The 16111-nt window shown below is 37.7% G+C and overlaps 3 protein-coding genes across 4 annotated transcripts in view; 2 read left to right on the forward strand and 1 right to left on the reverse strand.

Moving 5' to 3' along the window:
• Positions 1–47: 47 nt before the first annotated feature.
• LOC137390973 (general transcription factor II-I repeat domain-containing protein 2A-like) lies at positions 48–1265 on the forward strand. Its single transcript, XM_068077287.1, has one exon. The coding sequence runs from the start codon at positions 48–50 to the stop codon at positions 1263–1265; it is 1218 nt and encodes a 405-aa protein (XP_067933388.1).
• Positions 1266–3278: 2013 nt separating this feature from the next.
• On the forward strand, positions 3279–14423 carry LOC137390072 (acyl-coenzyme A diphosphatase FITM2-like). The gene is made up of 2 exons (XM_068076314.1): positions 3279–3324; positions 13385–14423. Exon 2 carries the CDS (start codon positions 13395–13397, stop codon positions 14226–14228), a length of 834 nt encoding a protein of 277 aa, XP_067932415.1. The 5' UTR covers positions 3279–3324; positions 13385–13394; the 3' UTR covers positions 14229–14423.
• Positions 14424–14448: 25 nt separating this feature from the next.
• The window catches only part of LOC137390070 (protein bicaudal C homolog 1-like), a 31360-nt gene continuing 29697 nt past the window's right edge, over positions 14449–16111 (reverse strand). For both annotated transcript variants that reach the window (XM_068076313.1, XM_068076312.1), the window contains one exon: positions 14449–15405. In XM_068076313.1, coding sequence (XP_067932414.1) covers positions 15275–15405 — 131 coding nt within the window. In that variant the 3' untranslated portion in view covers positions 14449–15274. The remainder of the gene's footprint in view (positions 15406–16111) is intronic.

Here is a 16111-nt window from a genome sequence, read left to right on the forward strand (position 1 = left end):
CGCTTGATGAGAGTACAGATAATTCAGACATAGCACAACTTGCCATCATGGTCAGAGGTATTGATGATCAGTTCAGCATCACAGAGGATTTTCTCACGATGAGCAGCCTTCACGGCACCACAACTGGTCAAGACATATTCGACAACCTGCTCAAAGAACTTAAAGATTTCAATCTACCACTTGAGAAGTTATCAGGGATATGCACTGATGGTGCGCCGGCAATAACTGGAGAACACACAGGCTTAATTGGCTTGCTGTTGAAGTCCAGAGTGTGGAATGTCCCTCCTATCGTGTACCACTGCATCATTCACCAGGAAAATTTAGGAGCACAGCACCTTAAGATGGGACATGTCATGGAATTGGTTGTATCCACAGTAAACTACATAAGGGCTCGAGCTTTGAGGCACCGCCAGTTCAAAGAGATGCTGAAGGAGATTGAAGCAGAATTTCAAGACGTGACATATTATTGTAAAGTGAGATGGCTCAGTAGTGCAAAAACACTTCGTCGGTTTCTCAGTCTTTTAGATCCCATCAATACTTTCATGAGAGGCAAAGGACGTAACCAGGAAGAATTCAGAAATGTGGCATGGATAAATGATCTTGCTTTCCTGGCAGACATTACTGAGCATATGGCGGATCTCAACCGCAAACTACAGGGAAAGCAGCAGCATGTATCATCTCTGTGGAGCCATATAACAGCTTTCCGGTGTAAATTAAATCTGTGGGTCGGTCAACTTCAAAATGGAAACTGCACACATTTTAAGAGCCTGCTGGAGCGACAACAGAGTGTTGAAAATCATGTCAGTGCAGAGCCATATGCAAAGCTCCTGACTGGCCTTGCTGCTGAATTTGGCAGGTTTGCTCAATTTGATGGCACTTGCACGCATATCAACATCTTTGAAGACCCATTCTCAGTCGACGCAGAAGAAGCACCTGCTCCTCTACAAATGGAACTGATTGATATTCAAGCTGATAAAAGGCTGAGCCAGCATCACAACAGCCATGAACTTGTAGAATTTTACCGTGATTTTCTTCCAAAACAAAGATTTCCAGGCCTATACAAACATGCTTTACTCATGGGCAGTTTGTTTGGCTCGACTTATTTATGCGAGCAGTTCTTCAGCCGTATGAAGCATACCAAAAATAAATACAGGACAACTATCACTGATGAACACTTGACCCAGCAACTAAGACTGGCTTCCTCAGCTACCCAGCCTGACATTGATAGAATAGTCAGAGAAAAGCAATGCCAAGTATCACACTGAAATATCTAATTACATGTTTTAGTGTTTGTAACTGTCCATGAAATGTTCAATTTATGTACCTGTACATGTATATCTCATTTACTTTAGTTGTACAATTTATTTTACTAACCTAAATAAAGTTTACTGTAAATAGCACTGTAAATCTTAATTAATCAGTTCACGGAACTCTGTGTGCAAACAAGGAGTATAGCAACTTTGACCTAACTTATGTAGATGTAATCTCGGCCCCCTGCCTACAGATAATTTTTCATATTGGCCCTCACTATGAAAAGGTTGAGCACCCCTGTTCTATGCCAATCGATGATGAAAGTTGTATATGTTGTATATATCTGTCTATAGTGATTATAGTAGAAGTTAATTTCAATGATAAGCGCAGGTGACAATATTCAACATAGGCAGTGTCAGATTATAAAGCTTTGGAGATGATGATCTTATAACAACAATTACCAGTGACTGTCCAAATTTCTATATTTTTACGTATTATGAAAACTTAAAAAATTAATTTAATTTTGAATTATCCTTAATAGCCTGAGTAAAAATGTTTGATATACTTATCCCTATGCGGTATGGCCTCCCGAGTTAATGGCTTTTTGCTAAGTGTAGTGACACAACTCGCTATGGACTAAGGATCTGTATGGGTTTTTTCACTTGTCAGAGTTCAAGGCTTCCTAACTTGCCATCTCTTTTGGGTTAATCAACCGGCTCAATGTATGTGCCAAAATGGGCTAACCTTTCACTATCAATGTACTCTGGCTTCTCAGATTGTCTTGGCTCCTTATGGTTGCTCTCATCAGCTTAGTTTCTCTTGCACTGCTCTTCTCCCTCTCTTGCACTCTTCACACTCTGCTCTATCACTCAATTTGAACTTGTTTCTAGAATTTTCCGTAGGCCAGTCTCACCCGTCATTGTCTGCTTGTGGGTGTATTTGGCTGTACTTTTTTGCATAACTTGCAAAAATATTTATGTTTATAAATTCTGAGCTCGGTTGTCCGATGTTGGGATAATGGTGATGATATTTATTAATCAACTGTGTTTGTTGTTACATTTGTTTTTAATTGATCTTTTCTTTGGTCGAACAACTTCTAAACTGCCCCAAAATCTCAGATGCTCATATTCTGTTAGGAGTGTAGTTGAACAACTCTTGTGCTTGCTCTTTTAAACGGAACATCGATTGATTTAAATACATGTACATGCATTCACTTTCGCTGTTGGTGTATTATGTGTGTAGTTTTGCTGCAGTCGCATGCTGTAGAGTCTTTTAACGTCGGCATCATTTAAATAATACCACTAATTTGTTTTCTAACAGTTTTCCATTTACATGTATTAAGGTTTTCTACTCTGATAGTACAGAAGTTATCAAGTTCTATTTAATTCAAGACAAACAAGTATTTAGGGATTACATCGATATGCTCAAATCTCAGTATTTATATTACAATTTTAATCACTTTTTAATTAAACAGGCCTCTGCACAAACATCTCCCTAATTGCTGAAATTTTATATTATAGACATACATGTACATACTTTATCCCCACTTTATCTAGGGTAAATTTGCCAATAGTAATGTAATTTTTAAGAGTTGTCAACACTTATCTCGACATCGGGTTTTCTTCTACTCTCAAACCAAACCTGCCAACCCAAGAGTTGGGCAATGCGTGAGATTTGGTTTTGGGGCAATTGATGTATCAATGATAGTATATATAAAATTGTGGAAATTGGGGCAAAAATCTCACGCATTTTCATTTTTTCTTTGGGGTGATTGCGTTAGTCTCACGCCCAATGCGTGAGAGTTGGCAGGTATGAGCAGTTTCGTGTTTAGAATTTGTATTGCTGAACTTGATGAAATCCAGGAAATTGTACGTTATTATACGAATGTAAATACTTTATTTGTATTTTAAATGTATTAATTTTGTTATTGAAACATTTGCTTGCAAAAAGGCTTCAATAAATAATAATCAGGAAATTATAATCAGTCGTTTGCAAAGTTTACTTGAACAAATAATGGCACGTGTCAACAAGTGTTAGGTTTCGGATTTTGGCGATCCGGTTACAAATACACACGTACGTACTGTCTTAAAACTCATATACTAATTAACAGCTTGCCATTCTCCGAAATTTCAAATGTTTTTCGTTTTGGTGTATGAACTCTATTATCAATATCATTTCATAATGTAATTTTGTTTTAATGCTTTAATCGTTTACTCAATGTTGGCTTTTGTATGGTACAAATCATCTTGCGATATACACGTGTATGAATTTGTCTTCGTGTATTAGACTACGCGTCTACGCGAGCTCACAAAGGCTTGGGATACTGGATACATAGACATCGCGTCGGTACGACGGCAGTACTACGGGTGACGAAGACCCTAAAACTTAAAACCCACTCGTCCTCATTCTTTATCTACCGACCCGTGTATGTTGTATGTGACAGACTACTCCCGTTCATGTTTCAAGCAAATAAAGTCGTGTCGGCAGATAACATCGAACTTTAAAATATTTATTGACTGTGTGTGTGTGTGTGTGTGTGTGTGTGGCAGGCAAGCGAGTTACTTTTTTGTTCAAACAGAGGATAAACCTAACTTGAATCCCATTTCCACGTTAAGTAATTGTGAAATGCTTCCGTTTACTGAGTCATAAACTTACTGCAACTATTTTAAAACTGATATACTTGCAGAGGCCAATTAGGGTTGTATGCATACCTGCCAACTCTCACGCATTGGGCGTGAGACTCACGCAATCACCCCAAAGAAAAATGAAAATGCGTGAGATTTTTGCCCCAATTTCCACAATTTTATATATACTATCATTGATACATCAATTGCCTCAAAACCAAATCTCACGCATTGCCCCACTTTTGGGTTGGCAGGTCTGGTTGTATGGATAGAATTTTAATTCAGACTTTTTTCCATGATGACCAAAGAACGCTTCACGGCGTAAAAGGTTAGTAGAAAAGTGAACGCAACAAAATGTAATTCACATTGTTCACTGTTTGATTCAGACGGAGGTGTTCAGCTTGGCAGAATATTTCTATCCATATCACACGTCGTGTGAGCGGCGACCAATATGAACCAGCCTGTCTAACCAATGATATACAGCCCAAATATGGGGCTGTATAATTGGGGCTGTATATCATTGGTCTAACTGACATTAGCAAGCATCAAGTAAACATAATACGGGCAAGGCTCGTTTGCAACCCATTTTTAACTACCAACATCCATAATAAAAAAGAGCTTTTAGCAGTATATTCAAATATCTGGTTTTCATTTGTATCTAACAAAAATATAGAGTGACAGAGATAAGGGTATTTATGTACCACTACAAAAAAGTACAAGCGACTGAAAAGATGGTTTGTTGGAGTGGTTGGTAAAGCATTTGCAACTGGGGTATACTATTTATAAAAAATAGTTTACCACTATTAGACTTGCCTCAAATCATTACCCAGTGCTTCACGCTGGTGTACTTGAAGTGACAGAGCAAGTAATTAAACAGGCTTGCACGAGCTTTTAGTCCAAGAAATGGTGTGTGACTATGCTTGTGAGATAGCTGCTAAATCTTACTTACTTTAGTCACTGAAAAGTAGCTAGGACTTTGCCAACTTGGGACGGTAATGCATTGTACCTCTTTAATACTATTGATGTACGAGATGTTAGTCTAAAAGTTAAACAATCTTAAGATAATTGTTGCGCATGGTATTTATAACACTTTAACAAAAGATAGATACTTGATGGCTGTCGATATGGAATCAGGGGACAAAGGGGATATGATATGAGAAAAATTTTCTGTCTACCATCTCAGAGCTTCCTAATAGTTCAAATCAAGTTTTGTTTGATACATTACAAAATCTTGTGTGGAGTTTTTTTGTATACTTTTCACGTGCAGATTATGACGATATCTAGTAAGGTTTATAGCCAATCACCTGAAAGGTTGAACATGATTTATGAGTATAAATGGTGGGCACCATAGAATCGCTTGATTGCGAAGGCCATTGTTATTCTTTAATTTGTTTAAATTCTTTAAAGTTCACATGCCAGGCACTGTGAGAGACTCAGGGCTGGTGCTATTTGTGGATGCCTTAATATAAACTATATTTATATAGTGAACAATATTGTTTATAGTTGTCTAAAACAAGTTTGTTATTAAAACTAAACTTATTAAAATGTATCCTATTAAGATTACTCTCCACTTTGAAGAGTTCTCACTGTGATACAGATTTAGTAATGGCAAGCATTCATTAACTAGCTAGCAGAGTCAATGCCAAGTTGGTAAAGCAACTTCTTAATTTAGACCTTTGTTACAAATGTCGGTTTCTTTTTGCTCAATTGTCTTGAGAAACATTAACTTGAATATTTTACAGAAATTAGAATATTTTTTGTGTATATCTTTAAGCCATTCAAAGAATCGCTTGTATTTACCGCTATACATACCAATATTGCTGCAGTAGTAAAAACTGTCAAGGTGGCATCATGTATAGTTACACCATACAAGTAGTCAAGGTGGCATAATGTATAGTTACACCATACAAGTAGTCAAGGTGGCATAATGTATAGTTACACCATACAAGTAGTCAAGGTGGCATCATGTATAGTTACACCATACAAGTAGTTAAGGTGGCATAATGTATAGTTACACCATACAAGTAGTCAAGGTGGCATAATGTATAGTTACACCATACAAGTAGTCAAGGTGGCATAATGTATAGTTACACCATACAAGTAGTTATTAACAATTAAAGTGTTCACATTTTAATTTTCATGGAAAAACATTATAGGTGTATAAGATTTGTTCAGAGCTATTTCAAAATGAATTTATTCGCAGTGTATGGTAATCATTTAATTCATTTTGTCTATTACTACCACTTTGTATAGTTAATACATATTCAGTCTTTGATTAAAATGCATTAATCTTTCCTCTGATAGTTGCCAAGTTAAAGTTGATTGCAAACTTGAGCAATTAGGACCAAATTGCTGAAAAAGGGCTTGACATAGACTATCTAGGTTAACATCTTTGCTCGAAGTTTTAACTATGATTCACCGTGGATTTAATTGAATGTAATTCTCACCGATTAAAATATTAATGTACACATGTATGCGAGTACAGTAAAACCTCTACTTATGAATGACTATATGCAAAGTGCTCATGTTACAAAACGTCTTTTGGTAGAAATTTTGCTTCAACTTACAAGAGATGTTTTTAGATACGAAAGGCCAAAAAGCTTTTTGTATTTAGGCCAGTTTGTTTGATTCGTATTTTGGTCTGCTTCCTTCTCATGAGTATGATTGTACAACGCATCTCACTCAATTTTATTTGCCCACGAAAGTCAGTAAACGAAAAGTGTTTTGTTTTTATTCGTTGTATGATTTTGGAGTTATCATATATCACATACAGAGTAGGACAAATTTTCTTTCTGATGACAAAGTTTTGTGTTTTCTGTATGATAACAAATGTTAAAGTTCATGCCAATGTAAATAAATCTTTTTACTTGCGTTCTTATAAAAATTATTCTTAGCAAAAAAGAAACCAAGACAACAATACAGCACCCAGCTCTTTTGATCACCGTCTTCTCACACCTCATGATTTTCGCTTAGCCTCATCTAGACGGCCACTGTTTAAGATAAACAAACATGCATAGTTTTTCTATGTTTTTTCTTAATTTCTTGTTCTTTCAATGTATACTTTTTTCTATTTATTTGTTATGGAGTAATATGATTGTAACATGTGTTTGTTACAGGTTTTAACCTTCAACTATTACATATATCATATTTATAATTTATGCCAATGTTATTTTAGAGTTTTGCTGGATTTGGACGGTTTAGGGCATTAATATGACAAAATCGGTTTCTATTTGCGAATTTTTGTACCTATGAAACGGCTTCCCAAACTAATTAATTTCGTGAATAGATGTTCTACTGTATGTAGTGCTTTGAATCGATTATTCGCTGATTTAGTTTTAATGGTATCTTCATAGGTTATTCCAAGACATATTTCTGGTCCCATATTCATTAACCAACAAGCGTTGGTACTCCGCATTGCCTAGGAGATAGATATTTGTAGTTGCAATCATGTATTACAACAGATCTATCTTCTATCTATATGTAAATATCACAATCTTGATCTATTCTTCTTTCTGTCTGTGTTCTTATAAAAATAAAACTGCAGGTACGCAGGTAAAAGCTAAGATATGGATCTTATACAACCTTTTTTGGGAGGCAAGTTGTGTTACTGTATTTTGACTTTATCAGGTTCCTCTTTGGCGATCTACCAGTCCATTTTTGAACCCTTATATACTGCAACCTCTAAATAAAAGTATACAAGGAAGAGAACTTGGAGTTATTAGACTTTAAGCTTTACTTGACAGTGAATTGCTGTAGTGTAATTTGTTAGGTCATGGACTGTAGAAATAATTTTTTTTTCTCTTTGTACCAAAACATCTTTACTAGCTACAAGTAAAAGGAATCTTAATATGAAGTCCTCATATTTGTTTTATGGAGAAGTGGAGATAACTCTCAAAACTCTAATTCTATTTATAGGTTGCAGTATACCTAAAAGGGTAAAAAATGGGCCGGATGACCAGATGATCTTGATCAAAATAGTGCAACTTACATCTCCAAAAAAGTTGTACATTTATAAGATTTTATAAACCGTATATCAGAGAAGTGAGAGTTATTTCCACCTGGTCGCAAGATGAACATGAAGATTTCATACTAAGATTCCTTTTAGAAACTTTGTGTTTTATCTATGTATATGTACTAGTTGAATGCCCGGCATTGCCTGGATGGATTTATTTTTATTTAACATATAACAACAGTTACTGTTTTAATTTTCAAACTTCATATCATGAGAAAAGTGTTTTGTACAGTTCAAATGAATTAAGAGAAAAAATAAAACGTACTGTAAAGGTGTTTAAATGTAATTTTGAAATAATTAGCAATTAATGGCTGAATAAAGTCTATTTTGCTATGATTACAATAAAAAATTATTTGGTATACAATTATATGATTTTAAGCATTTCAGTGTTAACATTGTAAGACACGTACCATAGGGAGTTCTCACCTTTGAGACAGACGTATAACATAACGTTGAATTTAACTTAAATGAATTTAGCTTACTAAATCCATACTTGAAGCTAAGTTGTAGTATGTATTTTACTAAACTTCAACTTTGCCATAGGCTAAAATTTTATTACTCATCTGTTTTCAGTATGTTTTTACAATAACTTAAAGCTAATAACGCGGAAGTGAGATAAAGAGCAAGCGAGCATCATATCTCTTTCAGACTTTGTGGGTGGTATTTCGACAAATAGCATATTGACAGTTTCGTTATTTTGTCGTAATCAGTGTATACTGCCTGCCAAATTTTAATTTTGACAGAAATTGTTGTTAATATTGTCTGGCAGAAAAGCCATAAAAATATTCGTCTTCCTATGGCAAGGATGAAAAAATATGGAACACGGTCTTTTCACCTTCCATATTTTTTCACCTGCCATATTGTAAGGTAAAAAAATATGGAACACGATGTTTTTTGCCCTTGTTGTAAAAATCTTATAACAGGGGCATTGTAACTCGAAGACGCACTATATTAATTAATAATTTAGCGCGTGTGATTGCGCAAAAGATATACAGTATATGGTAAGAGCATCTGGTGTGATAAAAACAGCTTAGCCTTGCGGTTATGCGCGCATGTTGGTTGACTTACTATTTGAATGTTGTGAGTTCAAATCCAGTGTGAAAACGATTTTTCATTGCTAGATTTAAACTGCTATAAATGGACACAGCTTTTAACAAAAAGTCAAAAATATAAACACTGATATTTATATGTATAGATACTAGCCGAATGTCTGGCACGGGTGATGGAATAATTACCTAATGAATTTGAGTAACTTACCTGGAAAACTAGATCTTTACTAAAATCTTTAGTAAAACACTACCCTACGTGCATTTTGAGCTAGCTTAACAATTGTTACGCGTGATGGTCAACAGTGCTAGTTATTAACCCCAAGCAAGCGCTTCGAGTGTGAGCATCTTAACCAATGTAATGACTATTTGCCCAATGAATCTATTGTACTCCGCATAGCTTAATGATTAAGTTTTCTAGATCTGGAGGTCCTGAGACCAAATCCGATGCCGTGCAGATTTTTAATTGCTATATTTAATTGCTGTAACTGGACACAGGGTTTAACACAAAGTCAAACACTGATTTAAAACTATATATATAGATGAAAATATGAATATATAGATCTATATATACACACATATAGATATGTATGTAGGTGTATATATATCTACATGTATATATATGATATATAGATATGTATATATACATATATATAATTATGTATATACATCTTTATATATATACATGTGTATATACATGTATATATAAATTGGAGGCGCGGATTCTATCCGTGTATCCTATATATATATACTAGCGGAATGCCCGGCGTACGGGTATTAAAACCCAGCTTATAATGTAGTTGCCTTCCACTTGCCATTAGGCTGGCACATTGTCAAAGGCTGTTTTAAGTACGCTAGTTATCTACGGCTTTTACTTATACATAGAATGATGTTGTGCTATAACGGAGAGCAGTAGCGTATTTTCACCCACAGCCACATATATCGCCCAAAGGATTAATCAACCTCGCACAGCCAAATTGGTAAAGCATTTGCCTGGCGAACAAAAGGTTCCGAGGTCAAATTTTCTGCAATACAGATTCTTCATTCCAAGATTTTAATATCTCTAGCTGGACAAACTGAATTACGGACTTTGAGATTTATATGTAAGATACACGGGCCACCCCTCCAGCAGCGCCTGGACTGGCTTGGCACTACTACTGCTAGGCTACACAGGTCTCTTCTGGCCAGGCACCCCTGAAGCTGTTGAGGCATTGCTCTGGTTTGCCTGTGAAGTCCAGCCGGTGAGTGTACAGCGGGTTGGTCCTATCGCCTTCAAGGCAGGCTTACGATTGCGTACAGGCCGGTCATTATCCTATTTAGTCTTTGGGCTAGCCCCAGGAACCCACACTTCGAAAGCAGGCTCCCGAAGTATTCAATTCAGCCAAACGGGTGATAGGGAGCAAGCTGGCCTGGCCATAAAATGGGCTTCCCGCCAAGGTCATTCCAGCTGATTCTTTTGCGCACTCTTGGCAGTGTAGTCTGGTGTGGTTCAGCTTGGATCCGAAGATCATGCTAGCATGCCGGATTCCTTTCTCAGGGGTCGGGGCTCCAGGCCTTCTAAAGTCTGGTATTAATTCTAGAGAGCCACGGCCAGAGTCTCCTCCACCGCCGGCTCGGTCTGTGTAGCCGGAACAGGCCTCCTCCTTGGCTTTCCATCTTGTTCCCAGCGCTTCTGGGCTAGAGTCTCTTCTGGCAGGACTTCATTAGCCGGTGTTTGGTTGGGCTGGTCATTACGACAAGCTTCCGAGACAGCGCCATCTGATTTCGTTCCGCCAAGGGTTACGATTTGGGAGCCTTAGCGCAACGAGTAGTCGGCACTACTGTTGCGACCTTTTGCTGTTTCCTTGGTGCAGTGTTTTCTTGTGGCAGAGGTATCCTTTTTCTGTTTCTCTCAAAGTCGGCCTCTCTCCTATTGCAGTTCGCTGTGTCTGCTGCTGAACGAGCGGGGCCAATTGGCCGACCGTGTGATTCTGGACCACAGCATTCCATTCCTCATGAGCCTCCTCATCGACCCCAACACCGGCTGTTCTTCTGCCTCCAGCTTGATTTGGAGGAACTCAGTCCTGGCGCACGGCTTCTGTCAGTGCAGCCGCCATTGCGGCCAAATGGTTTCAATGCTGTTGTAAGCCTCTGGTGGTTCTTCATTGAGCCACAGAATAACTCTGGCAATGTTGGCTCTGTACGCGGCTGGCAGGTCACCATATGCCACCCGGATTAGCCATTCCACCTAACAGGCATGTTCCTGGAGGGAAGTAGCTGTGGTTTGCTTAATGGGGCTCAGCTTGCGCCGAACCTGTCTAGGGGAGAGGCCGAACCAGGCTCGGAGCGCGTCAAAGATGGCTCCTACACTTTGGCTTGTCCGCATGTCCTTTTTCAAGGCCTCTCGGAGATGCAATACCCTGGCGGCTTCTATCCAAGTGTTGGCCTCGGCCACTTTTTGAAACTGGCCTATGAAGTAGTCAACATCACCGGACCTCAAGTACTGAGGTGCCTTGAACTGGGGGCTTGAGGCATCATCATCAGTCTCTCATGGACATCCGCCAGCCAATCTGTCCCTCTGTTTGTGCTACCCGAGTGTTGACTATTCATTCTTCCTACGGGAAAGCTCGCCAATTCGGGGGTTGGTGTTGCTCTGGCAACACATGACCGCCAAGATCAGGGAAGCTCCTCCTCACAGTAATCGCCAACTGTCAGGGGACAATGATGCTGGCTTTATCAACATGGCCCGTCAGGGATGGCTATCGTTCCTAGATTTAGTCTTGTGGAGCTGAGATCCTCGATCCCTCTGCTGCTATCAGTGTAAAGGACTCTACCACCCCTTTACTTTTCACAATGCCGATAAGGCAACAATGTGGATATATTGGCAACTTGGATAAATAAGGCAACTTAAATGCATAGAATGTTTATCCAAGAGAATATATGTATTTTATAGTGAATTTATAGCAGCACATGGATGTCAAAACATGAACAAGCATGTAGAGAATGTATGCATGCAACTGCTTAGCAATATTCAGTCCTTTATAAAAAAAATTTCTCAATAGACTCCGCCTCTCTTTCCAGGATCGTTTTTGGTCTTCTCGGTTTCCCGAGCCGGCTTACCGACAGTCAAGCTTCCTGCCGTGATCGGGGGCTCGGCCTGGCTATGCCAGTGGCCTTAGGGTTGGCCCCGTCTGCTCTGGCCATGGCGCTCTGCCGTAACACGTGTCAGTATAGCTTTTACGTATAATTCTAGGTTTTAAATTTAATTTCTTATACAGATTCCTTTTAGGCGTTTGTTTTCAAGTTACACATAAAACTCAACGCATTTATGTCTGTTTGTCAAGCTCTGTAGCAAATTAAATAAAATACAATGTATTGGTATCCGAATACTTACTCCAGCATGCAAATTTTGACTGCTCGGAGTAAGTAATTTTTTGAAATTAAATGTTTCATTTTTATATACAAAGTGTAACTGGTGAGCATATGGTGCATTGTGCCTAAACCACCACATTGCTTTTTGTCATCAGCGGCAAGCCGACATTTATTATTGGCCAAAAAACTTCATTTCTACTGCACATAACTCTGATAACATTTTATTTGTCATATCTAGCTCAAATTTGCTTGTGAGTGTTGGCAGACATATCATTGTCCCTGCATAAACAAAATGATGCGCTGCTGCTGTCACTAACCATTCCATGACAGATTTAAACGAGTGATTTTGATTTAGCAACAATGTTTTGGATAAACTTAGTATGGTTTGAAGGGTCCTGACCTCTCTCTGGTCAATTTTTATTGGTCAGTGTATATATCATTTTGAGCTTTATTTAATTATGTCTGTAGTGTAGTCATAGCAAATGTGTTGTCTATGTTAGTTTTGTAGTGGAAGATTAGTTGATGAAAGCATCCCTTTTGTTGTCCTATAGAAATGTTAGTTAGCGTGTCAGAACTGTTATAACATGGCTGGCTATGGGTGTTAGCCTGTTAACATACAGTCATTATAATGTTTGAATAGCATGTTAATTTATGTAAAACAATTTCTGTGTCTAATATGACTCGACAGATACATTACTATGTGTACTAAAGTTTTAAAAAAACAGATCTAGAAAGTAGCTCTATAATAGCAGCTAGCGTAGAGCTTGTTTGTGCGCCATCGAGTCATAGCTTCCATGTTGATATATACATACGTATATATATATTGCCACAGCCTTCACTAAGCTGCAGCTAGCAGTATGAAAAGATAGATTAGTTGAAAGCATACACTTGTGACGTTAGTCGGTTTTTTTAATCTGCTATCTTTATCTCAAAACGCTTGTCTGTTTTTTTTGCTAATTATTGTTTTATTTCTAGTTTTTAATTATTCTTTCTATTGAGTCCATACTTTGTAGCTTTCAATTAAGCCTGAATGATGTGCTTTTGCTTGATCAGTTTATCCTTCGGAGGTGGAGTCTAGGAGACTTGTAATGCTATTGTAGATCATCACAAATGATGCAGTCGGTTCCTGCTCCAAAAGACCGAAGAAAGATAGTGGCCGAGCGATCAGCTGCAGTGCACATGACCTATGCAATTGACTCGGCTCTAAGACAGACGCTCTGTTTCAATGTGAAATATGGCTTCATTGCCAATTTTGTTTTGGTAACCGCGCTCAGCATATTTGGTGATATTCAAAGACCTCCACCAAATTATTTTAGTGACAAAAATAATGTTCTGAATCAGTATTTCGTTAAGCTCGGATGGGGCTGGACTCTGACAGGGATCATTTCTCTGCAACTGATCACCAAGCTTATCTGGCATCAAGGAGAAATAAGAAATATTGGTTGTGTCATACTACGTCTCACAGGCCTCACTCTCTATTGGTATATCTGCACTCATTCTTTTGTGTGGTTAGAGAACTACACCGGCAGCTGTACTCATGCTGGTCTGTCTGCAAAAAGAGCTTGCCTAAGAGAGGGCCATGCATGGCTGGGCTTTGACATATCAGGACATTGTTTTTTGCTGACATTTTCTCTCGGTGCCATCAACGGAGAATCTCCAATTCTGTATCAAATCTCTAGAAAATTGGACACAATTGAAAGAGTTGATGACTCGGCCGTAGTTTTGAGAAGCAAGTATCGTTTTCTTTTGCGCTGTAGCGTGCTCATGCTCGTCGTTTTGAGTTTACTCTGGGAGTTTATGCTTTTCGTCACTTCGCTATATTTTCATACTACATCTCAAAAGGTTCTTGGGATGACTTTCGCTGCAATTGGCTGGTTTTTGGTGTATCGGGCTAATCCATTTAATAATGATCTGCAATCTCTTCAAACTAGTACATGTATGTAGTTTTTCTCAAGCAATAGTTCAATCATACTTGCATTTGGTGCTGTTTATCACAGATTGGCTGTTTGGTATATGAAAGATGTTTTTACCTTTTGCTTATTTGTTGAAAATTGTTACTGCAGTAGATACATGATGATTTTTCAGCAAGTTGTTAGCGAATAGTTTATATTCGAATTATGTATATGTATACATGTATGTGCACACCTTTACAAGCAACTCAAGGTGACAACCTCAGCAGATTATATATTTAACAAATAGGAGCAATGAGCCTTGCGTACAACACCTCATTGTCATTATATAGCAAAAGGTAACCAGTCAAATAGAGCCAATCAATCAAAATGGAGCAGTATTACATAAGAAACTGATATACAAAAGTGTGTATAATATTGTAAAAAGAAATCACACCTCTACCCTTTAAATACCAAAAAGCTAAAATACAAGCGCATACAAAGTAGAAAGTCAACAGACCCAAAGCATTAGCATTTTAAAGCAAGTAAAATGAGAATACTGTAATTGGATCTGAGGACAGCTACTTCTGTTATGGCCTGACTCGTAAAAAGCCAATCATAAGTGAGCACTGTGGAGCCAAGTGACTGTGATACAGTGTAGGCATGCCACCACAGCATAGATCTTTGTTGTTAACTCTGCACATCGGCTTTATGACCGGATGATCAAAAATAAATGAAAAAAAATAAAGATATTGCATAGCACAACCGATTTAACGGGACGGAAAGCCTTCAAGCTTTCTGTAAGTTTTTAACAATATAATGTAGAAAATATATATATATACTTATAGAATCCATGATATATCAGCATTATAGAAACTTGCCTTTATCTGACTGTATGACACTGCGATATGGCTTTGGGAATGAGTGCTGCATTCGCAACATACTAACAATTCACGGTATTTGCAGTGAAGATGCAGATCACACTGAAGAAAATAATTAAGAACATCTAAAATATTGCTATGACGTGTAAAAAGATTAAGTAGCACAAAGGCACAGATCTATTTTGAAGGTTGTTGAAAAGCTATTGCACAAGTCACATTGCTACCATCTACCACTATGGCTTATTATGTCATGTCTTTGAGGAAAGGGCCCTCCAGCAGCAGAAGTTGAACGGAACGGATTGTTCGAACCTGGTGTAGGAGAAAAATACTTTTGGCGTGATGTCTGTAAATCTAGAAATACAAAATAAGATGTTCAATGGTCTAAAACAGCATTGGATCAGGAAAATCTAATGATCCTAATCTAATGGGTTTAGTGAAATACAAAATGGAATGTTAACACATAGGAGCGCAACAAATAGCACCAGGTTTTGAAAATCAAAAATATACCATGAGGTCCTAAATTACAAAATAACATCAACTCTTGGAAGTCCATAACTAAAATAATTTTGTTTTAGAAATCTTAAAGCGGAATGTGTGTTGTTGGAATTACATAGGTGCACAACCATATATATAAAGTCTTGGGAATAAATATATCATAGTTGTCTACTCGTGAAATTAGGTAGTGCAGGTAATCAACTCCGAGCCAGAAAAGAATTACATGTGTCAACAAGCCAGCCTGTGTGACTTCAGTAAGGCAAACTTATACAAGATAAAAGGCACGGTACAACCAATAACACAAATTGTAATAAAAACCAACAAACGCTCATGACAACACAACAACACAGTTACCTTGCAGCAAAGGAGAGAAGATCATTAACCGCAATATTCTAAAATATTTACAGAGTGTAGCTAATAACTAATGACTTTGCTATACCATGGTCCACCCACTAGTTCAAAAATTAGTTTTTTCAAGGTTTATGAACAGCAAACAAATTGCAGATAGATCAAACACTTCTATCACACATTAGAATTAATTCATGGAGGTCTCATGACACAA

The sequence above is a fragment of the Watersipora subatra genome, chromosome 3, assembly GCF_963576615.1.
Source record: "Watersipora subatra chromosome 3, tzWatSuba1.1, whole genome shotgun sequence".
In the NCBI taxonomy this organism is placed as follows: Eukaryota; Metazoa; Bryozoa; class Gymnolaemata; order Cheilostomatida; family Watersiporidae; genus Watersipora; species Watersipora subatra.

What these genes read in the sequence shown, in the direction of transcription:
- LOC137390973 (XM_068077287.1), top strand. Translation starts at nt 48, where the DNA reads ATGGTCAGAGGTATTGATGATCAGTTCAGCATCACAGAGGATTTTCTC.
- LOC137390072 (XM_068076314.1), top strand. Translation starts at nt 13,395, where the DNA reads ATGATGCAGTCGGTTCCTGCTCCAAAAGACCGAAGAAAGATAGTGGCC.